We start from the raw sequence: 19262 nt of genomic DNA, 5'->3' as shown, positions 1-19262 counted from the left end.
GACTGAATGTGTTAAGGGAGGCATGGAAGAAAGGAGAGAGAGAGATAAATAAGTAAGATCATTTCTCCCTGAGCAAAAAATAAAAAAACGAAAGCCCAGAAGTGGGATTGACTCCACCATTTCTTAAAAGATGTGAAAAATTACCTGCGAAGGAGAGAAACTGTAATATAAGTGAGACCTTTTGGGGGTTTTGGCGGGTTGTAAAAATAGCAGGCATATAAATATTGAAAGAGGCTGTCAAAATAAACAGGGAAAGAATATACATTCTCCCAGACTGCAGTTATAAACCATTTTCAACAGAAGGAAAAGAAGAATGAGCTGGGAGAGGGAGAGAGGGAGGGAGGGAGAGAGAGAGAGAGTAAGAGAGAGGGAAAGAAAGAAAGAAAGAAAACAGGGAGGTAGTGAGGGAAGAAAGGAAGGAAGAAAGAGAAAGCAGGAATGCTTTGGAACTATTTTGGAACAAACAGATGATGAGTTACAGAGAGATGTGAATTTCTTTACATTTTTGTTCGTAAAGCAGCTTGTTTTTAACCCGAAAAGCAGAATTACAGAATAACAGCACTGGAAGGCACCTTGGAGGTCTTCTAGTCCAACCCCCTGCTCATGTGGAAGACCCTTTAAACCGTTTCAGGGCAGATGTCCATCCAATCTCTTCTTAAAACCTCCAGTAATGAATCACCCACAATTTCTGACGCAAACCACGATTCACTTAGCCAGATTCTGCTTCCTAGGCAGCCCTGGGGGGAACTCAATAAACAGGATATATCTAGGGCGGTCTCTCTCTCTCTCTTTTTTTTAACAAGAGACTCTTTGGGCATCTCGACAGGCTATCCAAGGGTTTAACCCCCCTACCCATAACCTTGGTGGAAGGGGGAGAGGATAAGAACAGTTGAGGATGCCACAGACCACCTTGAAGCAGGGAAAACCTTCCCCGTTCTGATAAAGGCATGATAGGTGACCCAATTGGTCATTTGATGAGCCAGCTCAGAAAAGCCACGTTCCAAATTCCAGACTGAAAAGTTTAGGTATTCTTCACTCTGAACCACAAAGTGTGGTTGTGTACTGAGGAAAAGAATGGCTTTGAAATCCATTAGGAAGGAGTGAGCGCTTTTGAGCCTTGGGCCTGGGTCAGTGCTTCTCAAGAGCCTCATAAAAGCAAATTGGGGGTTAAAGACGGTCGACGTTGGCCAAGACAAAGAGGCCGCTGCTCTGAAAATTGGGTTTATTTTAAGACAGAAAGAGTGGGCCTCTTTTCAAAAATCACTGAGAGGTGTTATTTTTCAACCTCTGTCACTTTAAGAGGGGTGGACTTCAATTCCCAGAATTTCCCAGCCATGCTGGCTGGGGAATTCTGGGAGTTGAAGTCCACCCCTCTTAAAGCGACAGAGGTTGAGAAACACTGTTAGAGATATAACAGTGATAAGAGTGATAGAGATATAAATAAGATGGAAATTTTTAGCATGTATATGATGAAAATAATGATATTTAATGTTAATATGGTATTATTACTAGAGGATATTAAGAAGAAAAACGGGGAGTTTTATCATGTTGAAATGTTTGATATATTATAATATTAAGTCTAAGGAAATAATGTTAATACGAATGTGATGTTGCACAGAGATGTGTGTACCCAGACGACACACTGCAGAAGGAAAGATGGAATGTTTATTTTTGTAATTGAAAAATAATAAACTCTCTCCTCCCCCTCTCTCCCTCTCCCTCTCTCCCTCTCTCCCTCTCTCCATCCATCCATCCATCCATCCATCCATCCATCCATCCATCCATCCATCCATCCATCCATCCATCTATCTATCTTAGTATATAATATATACTATATATTTAGTATTCTGCTAAAGCAGGCACTACTGTGCAGAGGCAAGCTCTGGACAAACAACAGAAAAGTAGAGTTGAAGGGGCCTTATAGGTCATCTAGTCCAACCCCCAGCCCAAGCAGGAGACCCTACACCATTTCTGACAGATGGCAGCCCAGTCTCTTCTTGAAAGCTTCCAGGGATGAAGCTCCCACAACTTCTGGCTAATAGAAGAATAACAGAAAAACATAGTTGGAAGGGACCTTGTAGGTCATCTAGTCCAACCCCTCCTTGCCCAAGCAGGAGACCCTACACCATTTCTGACAGATGGCAGCCCAGTCTCCTCTTGAAAGCTTCCAGGGATGAAGATCCCACAACTTCTGGCTAATAGAAGAATAACAGAAAAACATAGTTGGAAGGGACCTTGTAGGTCATCTAGTCCAACCCCTCCTTGCCCAAGCAGGAGACCCTACACCATTTCTGACAGATGGCAGCCCAGTCTCTTCTTGAAAGCTTCCAGGGATGAAGCTCCCACAACTTCTGGCTAATAGAAGAACAACAGAATAACAAAGTATTTTGTGGGACCTAGAAGGTCATCTAGTCCAACCCCCCCCCTCCCAAGCAGGAGACCCTACACCATTTCTGACAGTCTCTTCTTGAAAGTGGAGAATCCGAAGGGGGGGAAAAAATTCAGCCAAAACCAGCTGAGAAAAATACATATTTGTCCATGCATAGCAACCAGGCAAGTCACCTGGAGGGGAAATTCACGGAGGATATGATTAGCCACAGCTAATTAGCCAGATAATCCAGATAATACTCCATTGAGGCAGTGCTCTGGCTCTGGGGGAAAAGACAGCTTGTAATCCATCAAGGAAGCCTTCCGTTGACCCCCTCCGCAGCACAAACCAGCATCATAAACACACGGTCAGATACAAACCCCGGGCGGGTGAGCATTCATGGCCGAGGGGGGGTGGGGTGTCTCAGCCCAGAGAAATATTATATTCAGAAAGAGAGAAATATGGCTGCTTACCAGTTTGAAGTCTTGGATGCTGCAGATGAAGTAGGGTGTATTGGGCCGACGGCTCTCGATATACACGCAATCTTTGGGAGAGAAAGGGAGAGTTTCTCAGCCTTGGGTCACAAGTCATAAGAGAAATATCAACGCAACGCACACAATGGCAGCAGGCTGTAACAAACAATGGCGGAAAAATGTCCCAAGCGTGGTTTTTCTTTTTCTTTTATTAAAAGTTTTAATAAGTTTTACAATTATATAGCTTTCCCCTTCCCTCCCTCCCCCCCCCAATCCCACATCCCCTCCCCCCCATCTCCCAGAGCAAATACAGGGTATAAACATTTAGCAATCATACACTAAAATAAACTAACTTTAGCATCGTCCCTCGCTTGTACTTTTAACTCCCCTTTTGTAAAGCTAACTTTAGACAAGTTGTAACATTCCTTGTTCATTCGTTCATAAGCTAACTGAAATTTCTTCAAAGGTGGTTTCTCAAAAGGCCAACCGGGCTTTGTTTTTCCTCGAAGAGGTTTCGCTTCTCCCTCGAGAGGCTTCTTCAGGTTCTGAGGGAGCTCCTTGGATGAGATGAGAACGGAGGAAGCTTCTTGGACGAGAAGCAAAACCTCTTCAAGGGAAAAACAAAAACAAAAACAAAGAAAAGTCCAGCTGCCTTTTGAAAAAAAAAAAAGCACCTTTGGGACAATCGTGACTTGGATGACTGAGAATCAGACAATACTATAAAATGTGACAAGCCCCCTCCCCACCCACCCCCACACCAATACAAGCCAAGTATTAAGATTATTTTCAGGGACCAAGGCAATGCAACAAAACGTCGTGTCCCTTCTCCAAGACTTGCCCGCTACATATTTCCGTGTCTAGATGATGGCACCATCTATGATTCTTCCAGATTGGGCATCCCCAATTTGAGAAGATGACTCTCCCCTTTCTTACCGCCCCCACACCTTTCATCTGCCACAATTTTCTGTGTGGAAAAAAAAAATCTCCAATTTTGCTCCAGGACTTTCTACCTTGTTTATTTTATTGTTTTACTAGCTGATAACCCTGTGTTGTCCGGGTATTTATTTATAGGGGGAAAATGTCCAGGCCAAACGTAATTTCTAATGTTGGATTTTCCCCCTTACCACAGAGAGCCCCCTTGTGGAATACTGTAAGGCTGTTACCATGGCAACTCCACAGCGCTGTACAGTAGAAGCCATTTTAAGTACGTACGGTAGAAGCCGTTTTAAGGCACAATAGGCTGTATCTTAACAGAACAGACTCCACAAGGGGTGTTAGGGGTATCTTACCCCCCACAGTATTTGTTTCCAGAGGGTAAGTCATCTGTGCACCAAGTTTGGTTGAAATTGCTCGAGGCACTCCAGAGTTATGCTGGAACTTACACACATATATCGCCATTTCTACATAGAGAGATATAAAAGATGATAATAATGATGATAGAAGAAGACAAAGAAGAAGAAGAAGAGGAGGAGGAGGAGGAGGAGGAAGATTATTTATCACATTTATATGGGGCTTATCTCGTGATGCTTCTTCCCTCCAGTTACAACTCAGTCTCTCTCCATATATTCATGGGGTTTTCTCTGCTCTGCCAAGCTGTAGATTTCCTACTTTCCTACAGTATCACTTCCCTACAGTCTCTTAAGTCTATGTTTCAAACCTCTCTCTCCCCCCCCCGGAGGTATCCCCATACTGCTAAGCCCCCAATTAATGATTCAATCTACTTGGGTGAATGTGCATGTGTGTGTGTGTGGGGAGGAGTAGCTTCAAGAAGAGTGCTAGCATACCACAAGTTTTCAGCTGAGCTATTTGTGGTTGTTGCTTCTTTTTTTTTAAACAGAGGATTCAACAATCTGAGCGGATGAAAACGTTAAGATGAATTCGCAGACAGGCGCCTGCAGGCGTTATATGGAATTCACAGATCCGCCTGAACAAAGCCGCTCGCTGCAACTGGGAGACGAGCCAAGCGGAGCCAATCGGAGGGCTTTCATGACTCCCGTTTCATCAGATCCATGCAAAACTCTCCAGCTGTTGGATCACATACATCTGTGAACTCTTCAGATGCTCGGGAGCGGGAAGAGAGAATAAAGGAGGGCCGCCGAGAATTGGAAGGAAATCAGGAGAACAAATCTTTACAAACAATAACCTGTCTGGCAATGCTTACGTTTACTCTACATCCTTTGGGCCTCCAGCTCTGTCTAAGAGGTCCATTATTCACATCCTAAATACTTTCTTTAAAAAATAATAATAATAATAAGGGTAGTAATAAAGCCATTCTGTTCAGATGCATCTATGCGCTAAAGCATCTTTAGTTCCTTCCGTTCTTTCAGTTTGCAGAATGACAGAACTGGGAGGGACCTTGGAGGTCTTCTAGTCCAACCCCCCTGCTCGAGCAGGAACTCCTATGCCACTTCAGATAAATAGCTGTCCCTTGTCTTCTTGTGTCCACAACTTCCGAAGGCAAGCCACTGGTGAATTGGTTCATAATTGTGAGGAAATGTCTCCTTAGTTCTAGGCTGTTTCTCTCCTTGATTCATTTCCATTCATTGTTTCTCGCCCAGCCTTCGGACACTTTGGAGAATAGGTTGAAACACACCCACACACCTCTTCTTTGTGGCAGCCCCTCAAATACTGGATGTCTCCTACCATGTCCCTAAGGGATGCAGTGGCTCAGATGCTGAGCTTGTCGATCAGAAGGTCGGCAGTTTGGAAGTTCGAATCCCTAGCCCGCGTAATGGAGAGAGCTCCCATGATTTGTCCCAGCTTCTGCCAACCTAGCAGTTCGAAAGCACGTAAAAATGCAAGGAGAAAAATAGGGACCACCTTTGGTGGGAAGGGAACAGCATTCCGTGCACCTTCGGGAGTTGAGTCATGCCGGCCACCTGACCACGGAGACGTCTTCGGACAGCGCTGGCTCTTTGGCTTTGAAACGGAGATGAGCATCGCCCTCTAGAGTCAGGATATGTGTGTGAGGGGAACCTTTACCTTTTTACCTTGTCATGTCACCCGTACTTCGCACTAGACTAGACCAGGGGTCAGCAACCTTAAACACTCAAAGAGCCATAAAGGTCCTAACCGGAAGCCCCCCGTTCAATTCTGGAGCCAACCAGAAATCCAGTTCCCCCACCATAAAGTCTCCTCCTAGCGTGGCCTCCTTTTTCCTCTACCTGTCCTAACCGAAAGCTCTATCAATTGTGGAGCCGGTGACAGGGAGTCGCAGCAGAGGGATGAAAGAGCCACATGCGGCTCCAGAGCCACACATGTTGCTGATCCCCGGACTAGACAATATCCAATTCCTGCAACCGCTCTTTATATGTTTTAGCCCCCAGTTCCTTAGTCGTCTTTGTTGCTCTTCTCTGCACTCTTTCCAGAGCCTCAACATTTTTTTTATATCATGGCGACAACATCTCATACACTTCTTTTCATACTTTTCTAGGCTGCCTATTCCTATGAACGAGCCAAGCCAATCCCTGCCAGGGAATTCCAAAAGGTAAAGGCTGCCACAAGCAAAATGTTTTAGCTCTGTGTCATCTGCCAATCAAAGAAAGGATCTTGACAGAAGGAACGCTGAAATTCTCCAGAACCCTTGATGCTACTTCAAGGGAGGAAGCCCTCGAAAACCCTCTGAATTGCTACATCTGCCACAACAGGCAAGCAAAGGGACATTCTCGCATAGCTCTCCTTTACGGCAACATGCTTGATTTAAGAAAAAGGAGATTACAGACAATCAGGTTCCCAAGAGCTGGCTTGAAAACGATGAAATAACCCAAACTGGGAACCTTTGGAGCTTCAGAATATTTTGCGGTCTTCTAAAAAAAAAAGATCTAAGGACTCCAACAAGCCACAGGGAAAAGAGCTCTGGAAGAACTAAGAAGGAGAATGAGATTTGATTCAAATCACTGCTTCAGTCACAGGACAAAAAGAGACCTAACATATTTTTTGGACTATAAGATGCACTGTTGTATAAGACGCACCAAGATTTCGAAGAGGCAACATATTTTTCGGAGTATAAGTATTTTCCCTCAAAAAAGAGCTGAAAATGTGGGTGCGTCTTATACACCGAATAGAGCATTTTTGCCTCCCAAAACTCCGCCCCTTCACCAAAATGGCCGTGCATAGTCTAGGAAGATTTCAGAGAGCTCCTGGGGGCTGGGAAGAGCAGAAATGAGTGAAAAACAACCCAGTTTTTGCTCAATTTTAACCCCCCCCCCCCCGGAACACGCTATAAGCTTCCTAAAGGCCATGCCCTTTTTGTTACAAAAATGGGCCCTTTTTTGCTTGTTTTTGCCCCCCACCTCCTTCCAGGAGCACTTTGCAAGCTCCCTAAAGGCTATTCATGCCTTTTGGGGGCGGGGAACGGGCCGTTTTTGGGAGGTTTACAGAGTGCAAAAACTTTTTTTCCCCTCTTCAAAACCTTGCTGCGTCTTATAGTCCGGTGCATCTTGTACCCCGAAAAATATGGTAAGTAAGAAAAAAAAGTTTTTGCCTTTCCTCAGCCTCCAGCAGCACTCTGCAGGCTTCCGCAGGGCTGGGGCAAGGCAAAAAATGTCTCTGTTTTTGCAAATAACAGCCCATTTCTCACCCGTTTTTCACAAAAACAGGGACCTCTTTGCCTTGCCCTAGCCCTGCTTAAGCCTAGAGTGCTGCTGGGAGCTGGAGGAAGGCAAAACGTGATGCGGGGGGGGAGGGCTTCGAGAGGCCAAAAATGGCTGTATTCGGTATATAAGACGCACCAACATTTCCATGCTCTTTTAGGGGGAACAAATGTGTGACTTATAATCCGAAAAATACGGGACAATCCTATGGAAAACAAGCAAGATATTAGGATGAGCAAGGATGACCTCTGGCCCAGCATAATCAGATGCCACAAGATGCTGTTATTATAACCACAGTGGTGCCCTTGGTACTCATCCTTAATTGGTTCCAGGAGGTACGATGAGAACCAAACAAATTTGTTTCAGTTGGAGAGGGTAACAAGATACAAGGCAACTGGCTTGCACTTTGCGTACTGAACAAATGACAAGTACCAGGACAAACTTTTTGAGTCGAGTACCAAACGTGATGAGTTTCAAAGCAGCTGAGTACCCAGGTACCAGAGTACATGTTTCAGCCTTTCTATGGTGGTGGTGAGACTGACCATTGTATTGCTTATTGGACATGAGAAGTTGGGGCTCACAAACAGGCCCAATCGTGGTGTGGCCCAAGTTGGGAATCCAATTTTAAGTGTTGGGACCCGCCAGTGGCCAGCTGAGCTGGCAGCAGATTTGGAAAGTGAGGAGGTTGGGGAGGAAGATGGGCCAGTCCTGGAGTCTGGGGAAGCCTCTGATGAGGGCTCTGTGTCGGAGGCAGAGAGGGGGGCAGAACCGTATGTCAGTTATCAGCTGCCTTCAGAGTCAGACATCAGTGAGGCAGAAGAACAGCTGGAGCCTGTTCCCAGTGTGCGCATGCACAGGGGAAGGGAACAGTTAAGGAACAAGGGCCGACTCGGGAGTAAAGGCACAGGTGGACGGTGAATGGCCCCTCCCATAAGGAATATAGAGGAGCAAAAGGGGAGAGGAGTTTGCAGGAGACAATTAGTTCAATTCATTCGGGTGAAGTTCTGTTCCTGACTTCTGGCCAAGGAATTGCTGCTACAGCATGGCGTTTAGAAGATATCGGCCTGGCAGCTCTCCAAGCCTGATAAAGGTCTGTAGTTGTGAAATCTCTTGAAAGACTGTTGGCCGGGAATTGGCCGGACAGGAATATTAAATAAAATATTTTAATAAAAGAGTTTTATCGGGACAAGGAGTCTGCTTCATGATCTTGGGAAGCCTAGGTCAGAACAGTAACCCACCAGATACCCCCCTTGAAAAAAAAAGACCAGAAGGTTCAAAGCGTGATCTATATCTAAGTTGCTACTTTTAATTTCCTTTCCTCAGCTTGCACTGATGCTGTAACTAAGCTGGGTCGTGAAGTGTCTGCCAGAAAACCCCCAAGCTCAGAGAGCACCAAGGACTCCAACAGATGAGAGAGCTGCCCTATCGGAGAGCTTTTTCCACGCATTTCAGCCGAGAGGAACCAAGCCGAATCTTGCGCTCTGCTTTTGATGTCCTTTGTTGGAACGCCAGCACCGGAGTCTCTATCTATTTCTGATCTCCGTCTGGGAAACCGGGATTATCGTTTTCGTTTGGGAAAAGAAGCGGGCGGCCTCTTTCAAAGCCCAGGAAGCAATCTAATTAGGTGCCCGGCAGGATACAGGATGCTCTAACAATGCAAGCTTGCATCTTCCAAAGGGATCGTGCCAGGGGCTCTCTGTAGGGGCCTTTTCTTTCCCGGGGAGACCAAAAAAATCGGAAATCATCCCTGGGCACCACCGATACCCCCCCTGCTGTCAACTCACATCTTCCAGTTTCCAAGTTGAGCTTTCAAAAAGCTTCTTCAGTTGTGATACTCTGCCAGGGTCTTTCTCCTTCCTTCTGTTGGCTTCTCCGGGGCAGGATAATAGTAATAAAAATGCCACCAAAGAAGGGGTTTAGCCTTTAAGAATCTGCATAATATTAGCACTTCCCATTTGGGCCTTTTTGTTGTTGTTGTTGTTTAAGAATGGGGGTGGTATTTTACCGGTTCACTCGAACCGGTGGCGGAAATTGGCCCCTCCCACCCGCCCTGGCATTATGGCATCCCATTTAGGCTTCCCCTTTTTTTAGCCCAAAGCGCATGCACAGAGGTGATGAACGCATGCGTGCTCACATTTGCGAATCGGTAGGAAAGGTAAGAGGTGGCTCAGGGGCTTAGACGGTGAGCTTGTCGATCAGAAAGGTCGGCAGTTCAGTGGTTCAAATCCCCAGTGCCACGTAACGGAGGGAGCTCCCGTGACTTGTCCCAGCTTCTGCCAACCTAGCAGTTCGAAAGCAGGTCAAAAATGCAAGTAGAAAGATAAGGAGCACCTTTGGTGGGAAGGGAACAGCATTCCGTGCGCCTTCGGCATTGAGTGATTCTGGCCACATGACCACAGAGAAGTCTTTGGACAGTGCTGGCTCTTCGGCTTTGAAATGGAGATGAGCATCATCCTCTAGAGTCGGAGACTAGCACGTATGTGCGAGGGGAACCTTTACCTTTAGGGAAGGTAAATGAATAGTACCCCTGGAGATAGCCCATTTTAGAACATCCTGGAAATCAATCAGGGATCTCTGCCTACACTCATCATCATCATCATCATCATCAACATCATCATTATTATTACTATTATTAGGCAAAAACAAAAGGTCCTTTCAAGAAGATAGGTGGACAGAGAGAGAGAGGGAGAGAGGAATGGAGGAAGTGGGGAGAGAGAAGAATGGAGGGAGGGAGAGGGGAGAATGGAGGGGAAGTGAGTGGGATGGAGTGTGTGAGAGAGAGGAATGGAGGGAGAGAGAGGGGGTAGGGAAGAATGGAGGGAGAGAGAGAGGGAGGAATGGAGGGAGACAGAGAGAGGAATAGAGAGAGGGGGAGGGAGAGGGAGGAATGGAAAGGGAGGAAGGGAGGGAGGGAGATGAATGGAGGGAGCGACAGAGGGAGAGAGAGGAATGAAGGGGGAAAGAGAGGAGGGAGAGGAATGGAGTGAGCGAGGGTGGGAGAGAGGAATGGTGGGAGAGAGAGGGAGGAATGGAGAGGGGGAAAGAGGGGGAGGGAGGGAGAGGAATGGAGGGAGAGAGAGAAGAATGGAGGGGGAAAGAGAGGAGGGAAGGAGGGAGAGAGATGTTTAATTGCGCTTCCTGAAAGGCTCTGCTGTGGGGAGGCCGGCAAAATTCCATTTATCAAGATCTGTGAAGAGCTCAACAGCTCGAGGCAATTAACTTTATCTGGAGCTGCGGTTAATAGCCATAATGACAGCATCTCGTCTTGGCAACGGCTAAGAACAGACTCTTCCTGAGTGCCACATTCTGTCAATATGTCTTTTAATTCCCATTTTAATTTATCGACCAAAAACAAAAAAATACCCCAATCCTCTAGTAAAGTGTCTGCTCAACGCGAAGCCTTTGCGCTTCCTGACTTTTGCCAGTGTGCTCGGACACATCTCAGGCCGAGGGGGGGGGGGGGAGGAAATGGGAGTGGATAGTCCTCGACTTATGACCCCCCCCCCCGAGCCCAACATTTCCGCTCCCAAGCAAGAGCGTTGTTAAGTGAGCTTTTGCCCCATTTTGCCACCATTCTTGCCACCGTTGGTCAGGGAATCACTGCGGTTGTTAAATGAGCCACGCGGTTGTTAAGAGAATCTGGCTTGCTTGTTAGAAGGGCGCCACCAGGACACTGCAACCGTCATAAATATGAATCGGTTGCTAAGCGTCAGAATGTTGATAACGGGATGGTGGGGAGGAGGCTACAGAGGCTGCGAATGGCTGGATTTGAAATGAGAAGCTATTGTCACATCTGAAGTGGGGCCACAGTTCAAATCTTTTCCCATCCACCCCGAACCCCCAAATCTAATGAGTTACATGTCACAACCAAGAAAATCTGAAGTTTCTTTTTTCCTTCCTTCCTTTTTCTTTCTTTCTTTCTTTCTCTTTCTCTTCTCCCCTCCCCATCTTTCCTTTTGCTTCCTCCTTCCCTTTCTTTCCTATCTTCCTTCCTTCTTTCCTTTTCCTTTGTCCCCTTCCTACCTTCCTCTTCTTCCTTCCCCTTCCTTCCGCTTTGTCCTTCCCTTCCTTTTTCTTTTCCCCTTCCATCTCTTCTTCCTTCCTCTTTCAGAGTCCTTCCTTCCTCCCCATCTTTTCCTTCCTCCTTCCTCCTTCCCTACCTTCTTCTTTCTCCTCCCTTTCCTTTTCCTTTGTCCTTCCCTTCCTCCCTTTTCTTCCCCCTTCCTCCCTTCCATCTCTTCTTCCTTCCTCTTTCAGTATCCTCCCTCCCTCCCCATCTTTCCTTTTCCTTCCTCCTTCCCTTTCCCACCTTCCTCTTCCTCTTTCCTTCCTTCTTTCCTTTTTCTTTTCCCCCTTCTTCCCGTCCATCTCTTCTTCCTTCGTCTTTCAGTGTCCTTCCTTCCTCCCCATCTTTCCTTTTCCTTCCTCCTTCCCTTCCTTTCCTACCTTCCTCTTCTTCCTTCCTTCTTTTTCCTTTGTCCTTCCCTTCCTCTGGTTTATTTTCCCCCTTCCTCCCTTCCCTCTCTTCTTCCTTCCTCTTTCAGTGTCCTCCCTCCCACCCTCCCCATCTTTCCTTTTCCTTTGTCCTTCCCTTCCTTCTTTCTTTTGTCACTTCCACTTTCAGTGTCCTTCCTCCCTCCCACCCTTCCCCTTCTTTCTTTTCCTCCCTTCCCTCCACTCCTGGATGGCAAAGATGGCAGCCCTGTCCCTTAAAAGTCCTTGCCAAGCCCCAAACACCCTTTCCAAGAGGAGGTGGAGGAGGGGAGGAGGAGGAGGAAGCTGCACTGTTCTTGTGGAAGAGGGGAGGGTGGGTATCATTCCCAGGGAGGAGGGGGCTAATGGGAGAGGAACACCAGCGGAAGAGTGACAGGTGAGGAGAGAGGGGGGGAAATTCCCCCTCCTCCCTCCCCGCCTCCTCCACCGCTGCTGACAACAAACAAATCGCTAGTCTGATCTTTTCGCGCTGTTCCTGCCACACAAACCTCAAGGCAGGCGGGGGGGGGGGGGAGGCTGCTTCGGTTGGTGCCCCCCCTCCCCTGTCCCCGCTTCCCCCAGGCTCCAAAGGGCCCTTTCCAATTTGCTCCCTTCGCCTCGAAAGGTGCCAGGCAAGCGGGCCACTCGCTTCCCCAGACGATTTCTTTCCTTCCCTTTATTATAAACGGCTCTTCTGCAGAATCCATTTTCTTCCAAGGGGTTTTCGCTGCTGCGGCCGCCGCTGTTTAATGGACTGTCAGTATAATTTAGATTTCATCAATTTGGGCTCATCCAAGCCGAGCTCCTGATTGTACAGTAAATGGAACATATTTCTATTCAACAAAATTAATGACAGTTAATTCGCCTCTGGAACACAGAGCCCCCTCCCTCTCCCTTTTCCCCCCTCTCTCTCCATTTCATGAAAGCTGCAGTTCTTGCTTCCTGCATTGCTGTTACACCATTTCCCCCGTTCCGATTATTTCCTTCTACACTTTCCACCCTCTTCCTTCCTCCTTTTAAGAAAGGCTCCCGTTGCAAAGGCTAATGGGGCTTCTGATCTCTTCCCAGTTCTGACGTTAAGACTTGCAATCTTCACACGAAGGGTGGACAGATGAGAAGGGAGGAAGGACAGGGGAGACACTTTAGGGCACCTAACTGCCCATCCAGGTTGGATGGTTGAGGCTCTCTTCCTCCTCCTCCTTTTCCCTTCCCTTTTTTTTCTTAATTTCTCTTCTTTCTTTTTCTTCTCCTCCTTCTCCCTCTTCCCTTTTCTTTCTCTTTCCCTCTTCCTTCTCCTGTTTCCCATCTTTCTTTCTTTCTCTTTCTTTTTCTTCTTCTCCTCCTTCTTCCTCTTCCCCTTTCTTTCTCTCCCCCTTTTTCTTCTCCTCCTCCTTCTCCCTTTTCCAGTTCCCCAACTTTCTTTCTTTCTTCTTTCTTCTCTTCTTTTTCTTCTTCTCCTCCTTCCTCTTCCCCTTTCTTTCTTTCCTCCTTTTTCTTCTTCTTCCTTTTTTTCTCCTCCTCCCCCTCTTCTTCGTTCTTTCTCTTCTCCTTCTCTCTTTTTCCCTTCCCCCTTCTTTTTTTTCCTTCTCCTTCTCTTTCCTTCTTCTTCCTTCTTCTTCTTCATCTGATCAGCCCTTGCGGGGCAGAGTCTGGGCAATTGAGAGGAACTAACAGATTGTTTACTGGCCAGAGGCCTTTCCTGTCACCAACATGGAGTTTGGTTCGGCAGATCTATTCTCAGTGTGCCCAGAGAGAGAGAGAAACATCTGCCTCTACCTAGGATTGAACTCACAGCCTCCTGATTGTGAGGCGAGATCTCTACCTCTAAGCCACAGCACCCATCGAGACTCTTTTCAATCATGAGAAGCTAAAAAAAAAAGAAATCAGTGTCTAAATAACAAATAACAGGTGAGGGTGGTTGTGCTGAGCTGGAAGACGAACACAAGGCCCTGTAAATAGGCCGAGTTGCTGTTTCCCTCCCCAAGGCACGGGGACTACATCCCCCAGAATTCCTCTGCACCAGAAGGAAACCCAAGTTGCAAGACTATAGAAGGGAAGGGGCTTAAGAAGACTGGGTTCAAGTACAGCTTCCTGTCCCGGCTCCTGGTTGTTGACATGCCTAGCTTTGGGGATGAAAAAAGGTGCCGTGAATGATGTATTGCTTTCTTCCTGTCCAACATGTCCTAAATCCAGCTATGACCCTTGGCCAGATGCCGACCCGGAAGCAAAACCTTCCACTGGCATCCATGTGAGATGTGAATTAGATGCCTGGGCTCTTTTCCCCCTCTGATGTTACCTACCACCCCGTTTCCCTGAAAATAAGGCCTCCCCGGATAATAGGCCCAATCTGGCTTTTGAGCGCATGCGCTAAAATAAGCTCTACCTTAAAAATATTGCAACACAGCAGCGACCATGAGGTGACCACGCTCACCGCCTCCTGCACCTCAGAAATAATAAGACCTCCCCGGATAATAATCCCAATCTGGCTTTTGAGTGCATGCGCTAAAATAAGCCTTCCCCTCAAAATAAGCCCTCCCTGAAAATACTGGAACACAGCAGCGGCCATGAGGTGACCAATACAGAGTTGGAAGGGCCCTTGGAGGTCTTCTAGTCCAATCCCCTGCCTAGGCAGGAAACCCTGCACCGTTTCAGACAAATGGCTATCCAACATCTTCTTAAAGACTTCCAATGTTGGGGCATTCACAACTTCTGGAGGGAACTTCTGTTCCACTGATTAATTGTTCTAACTGTCAGGAAAATTTCTCCTCAGTTCTAAGTTGCTTCTCTCCTTGATTAGTTTCCACCCATTGCTTCTTGTTCTACCCTCAGGTGGTTTGGAGAATAGTTTGACTTCCTCTCCTTTGGGGAACCCCCTGAGATATTGGAAGACTGCTATCATGTCTCCCCTAGTCTTTCTTCTCATTAAACCACACTCGCCACCTGCACCTCAAAAAATAATAAGACCTCCCCGAAAATAAGACCAAAGGGGGGGGGGGTCAAAAGAAAATAAGACCCTGTCTTATTTTCGGGGAAACATGGTAACATAGCTGAGACCCCTTGGCCCACCGCCCACTTTCATGGCTGCCTGTTCGCCTTCCAGCTCGGCCTTCCCCGAGCCCATTTATCTGCCACCCGCTTGGCCCTTAAGGGCACGGCAGCCATCAGCAGCCGCCGTCGCGGTGACAGGAAGACAGAACTCGACGGCTTCTTTGCAGAGCCGGAAAAGCAGAGAGGAAGATGGCGAAGCGCCCATGGAAAATATGGGTGCTCATTGTGGGCTCCTTCTTCCTGGCCATTTTGGGTGCCACCCCCACCCTCTCCTCCCCCCCACCCCCCCCCACTCCCCGGATGAGGGAAGAGCTTCCCACCAGGCTGTCGGTGGGGGGAAAATAAGCTGCTTCTCCTGCCTTGCCAGAAGCATGCTGGCCCCCCCCCCCGACTGCTGCTCAGTTGCTCCTGGCAATTGAGTGCCTCTCTTCAGCCGTTTACCATCCATCAACCCAGCATTTTTACAATCAAGCCCCAGAACCTTTCAACCAGCCATTTGTGCTTAAAAGGTACAACAGCTACTTGGCGTTCTGAGCTACACACACACACACACACACACACACACACACACACACACACACACACACCAGCATGCACGCACCCTTTTTTTCCCAGGTACTCTTTAAGCCATAAATGGAATCTGACACACACATTCAGTAAAAGAAAGAGAAAGAGACTTATATTCCTTGCCGTGTCTCCCTCTAACCTCTTCGTGGTGTCTTTCTTCAAAGGAAGAAAAATATTTTTAAGAAATTGAGAGTCAGTCTAGACAAGAATGGGACAGGAGGGAGGGAGAGGAGGGAGGGATAAAATGGAAGAAGGTTGGGAGGAAGGAAGGAATAAATGGAGAGAAGGAGAGAGGGAGGAAGGATAAAAGAGATGGGAGGGAGGGTGGGATAAATGGAGAAAAGTAGAGAGGGAGGGAGGGAAGGATAAAATGGAGGGAAAGAGGAAGGGAGGGAGACAATGGAGGGAGGCATAAAGTGGAAGAAGGGTGGGAGGAAGGAAGGGATAAATGGGGAGAAGTAGAGAGGAGGGAAAGAAGGATAAAATGGAGGGAGGGATACAATGGAGGGAGGGATAAAGTGGAAGAAGGGTGGGAGGAAGGGATAAATGGATAGGGGGAAGGATAAAATGGATGGATGGATGGAGGGTAGGATAAATGGAGAGAAATAGAGAGAGGGAGAGAAGGATAAAACGGAGGGAGGAAAACAACAGAGGGAGGGATAAAATAGAAGAAAGGTGGGAGGAAGGAAGGAAGGAATAACTGGAGAGGAGGAAGGATAAAATGGATGGATGGCGGATGGGACGGAGGGAGGGATAAATGGAGAGAAGTAGAGAGGGAGGGAAGGATAAAATGGAGGGAGAGTGGAAGGAAGGAAAGGAGACGAGGGAGGGGTAAAATGGAAGAACAGCGGGAGGAAGGAAGGGAGGGATAAATGGAGAGAAGTAGAGAGGGAGGGAGGGAAGGATAAAATGGAGGGAGGGAGGGAGGAAGGACTAAGAGATAAATTATAATTCGGAGGATAACCTTTACTGCCACTCATGGACTCGATGCTCAGGTCTTGCCCGGAAAAGGCCAAAGGATCCCTCTAGGACTCTCTGGCCAAGAGATTCCGCTGCTCCCCAAAACAGTGAGCTGACAAATGACATTTGGTCAAATTCCCTGCCTCGACCTCCACGCGTTTCCCCAATGAAAGCAATATGGAGGTCACCGACCCTCATCCCTCCAGGCAGTTCTCCCCCAGCACAAACAACTCCCCCCCCCCCGATTCTGCTTTTCTTTCTTTTTAAGTTTCATGAAAAAAAGATCCGTGCAGATTGTTAGAAAGTCAAAAGCGACGATGGTTTTAATGCCCAACCTCCATTTATCAGTCTTTAAGAGCGGCACCATCTGTCAGGCACTAACAGCTGCTCCATATTTTAAAAGCTAGAACAACGCCTGCCACATTTGTGCTAAGGGGGGGGGGGGCGAAGGGAGATGAGGCAGCGGCTCCCACCTTGTAATGCTCATTTTCTTTTGGCGGGCGGCAAGAGGCCACCGACCAGGGCTTGGCTACCACAATTAAAAGCCAAGGGTGGGACACTCTCTCTGCCACCACCCCTCTCTCTCCTCTCTCTCTCTCTCTCTCTCTGTGTCATTCTCTTTCTCACTCCATCTCTCTCTGTCTCTCTTCTCTCTCTCTGTCATTCTCTTTCTCTCTCCATCTCTCTTTCTCTCTTCTTTTTCTTTCTTCTCTCTCTCTCCTCTTTCTCTCTCTTTCCCTGTGTCATTCTCTTTCTCGCTCCATCTCTCTTTCTCTCTTCTTTCTCTCTCTCTTCTCTCTCCATCTCTCTCTCTCTCCTCTTTCTCTCTCTCTCTGTGTCATTCTCTTTCTCACTCCATCTCTCTCTCTCTCTTTCTCTGTGTCATTCTCTTTCTCTCTCCATCTCTCTTTCTCTCTTCTTTTTCTCTCTCTTCTCTCTCCATCTCTCTCTCTCCTCTTTCTCTCTCTCTCTCTGTGTCATTCTCTTTCTCACTCCATCTCTCTCTTTCTCTTTCTCTGTGTCATTCTCTTTCTCTCTCCATCTCTCTTTCTCTCTTCTTTTTCTCTCTTCTCTCTCCATCTCTCTCTCTCTCCTCTTTCTCTTTCTCTGTGTCATTCTCTTTCTCGCTCCATATCTCTCTCTTCTCTTTCTCTCTTTCTCTGTGTCATCTCTTTCTCTCTCCATCTCTTTCTCTCTTCTTTCTCTCTCTCTCTTCTCTCTCCATCTCTCTCTCTCTTTCTCTCTCTTCTCTCTCCATCTCTCTCTCTTCTCTCCATCTCTCTCTCTCTCTTTCTCTCTGTCTCTCTTCTCTCTCCATCTCTCCCTTTTTCTCTCTTCTCCATCTCTCTCTCTCTCTTTCTCTTTCACTCCTTCCTACCCCTGACCATTACCTAGTTTGGCAATAAAACGTCTGCAAGAAAACCACCAAGCTCAGAGAACTCCCAAGGACCTCACAATACTCTTCCTCCTCCATTCTCCTTCTGCTCCATTCTGCAAACCCCACTCCCCCCCTAGCCCTGCTGATTTTACCTAGTTTGGCAATAAAACGTCTGCAAGAAAACCACCAAGCTCAGAGGGCTCCAAGGACTCCACCGTCAAGCAAACGGGAGGGCCCGGCGGGTTTTGCATTCGCGGCCTGATTTGGCTACTTTGTTTGTCGGCAAGACCTTAGCGATTTCATTTCTTTCTTTTTTTCTTTCTCTTTTCTATTCCCCCCCCCTCGTCTCCCGCCCACTTTTGAGTCTTTTTTTGCTTTTCCCTTCTGTAATTCTGGCACTCCGGCTTCTCTCTCTCTCTCTCTCTCTCTCTCTGTCTCTCTGTCTCTCTCTCTCTCTGTGTCTGTCTGTCTGTCTGTCTGTCTCTCTCTCTCTCTCTCTGTGTGTCTGTTTCTCTCTCTGTCTTTCTCTCTCTCTGTCTTTCTCTCTCTCTGTCTCTCAGCTGGTGAAACTGTCAGAACAAATAGCAGGCGATATACGGGAGCAAGGCAAACCACGACGACGGGTCAATGTCAAACAGAAGCCAATCACTCTCGGGAGGGAGCCGAAAGGCAAAAAGGCAGAGCCTTTTCAATTGCGCTCATGTCCTCCAATCTAAACAGCGTCGACGACGGACTGCTCAAAAAGCAACAACAAATGGGACACTTCCCATTTGCTCTATTCATTGGGGGTTTTTTTTCTTTTCAAAAGCGTCTCTTCCCCCCCCCTCCTCCTCTTTTTCCCCCCCTTTCCTATTTTTTTTTTTTTCCACAAACAACTACAGCCATCAAAGGGCAGATGGGGGAATTGGGCGGGAGCCTCCACCACCTCCTCCTCCTCCTCGGCAGGGACGGCGGGAGGAAAAGCAGCATCGATGTATAATTATTATAAAGGGAACATTTAACAATTAATTGAGCCGGCGGAAGCGGTGCTTCGGATTGCAAAGGCTTGCTTGCCTAAGCAAAAGGGCAGAGAGGGTTTTTCTAACGGCACCCTGGGAGATCTCAGCCCAATTAAGCACTGGGTAAATAAAATAAAATAAAGAATCTGGCTCGCCTTCCTCAGCCAGGATGCAAATGTGCTAGAGAGAGAGAGAGAGAGAGATGAGAAGGGGAGGGGGAAATACCACAAGAGAGATAAAGAGCAACCCGAACGCCTTCTGTTGTTGTCGTCTTGCGTTCGCAGGTAATCCAACTGATGCCAGGCAGGGAAACTGTTTAATGGAGGGAGGGGGGGGGGTTAGACACAATGCAACTCCCCCCTCTCCCCAAAAATAAGACGAGGTGACAAAATTGCAAAGCCTTTA

At 47.4% G+C, this 19262-nt stretch overlaps 1 protein-coding gene across 5 annotated transcripts in view; it reads right to left on the bottom strand.

Moving 5' to 3' along the window:
* Positions 1-19262, bottom strand: part of RERE (arginine-glutamic acid dipeptide repeats) — a 275789-nt gene that overhangs the window by 132608 nt on the left and 123919 nt on the right. For all 5 annotated transcript variants that reach the window (XM_087702075.1, XM_087702078.1, XM_087702077.1 and 2 more), the window contains exon 3: positions 2842-2912. In XM_087702075.1, the coding sequence (XP_087558201.1) occupies positions 2842-2912 (71 nt within the window). The remainder of the gene's footprint in view (positions 1-2841; positions 2913-19262) is intronic.

The sequence above is a fragment of the Thamnophis sirtalis genome, unplaced genomic scaffold (genome assembly GCF_051295495.1).
Source record: "Thamnophis sirtalis isolate CommonGarterSnake01/CBP01778 unplaced genomic scaffold, rThaSir2_p1.2 scaffold_15, whole genome shotgun sequence".
Classification (NCBI taxonomy): Eukaryota; Metazoa; Chordata; class Lepidosauria; order Squamata; family Natricidae; genus Thamnophis; species Thamnophis sirtalis.
This window is presented reverse-complemented; position numbering and strand designations above follow the sequence as displayed.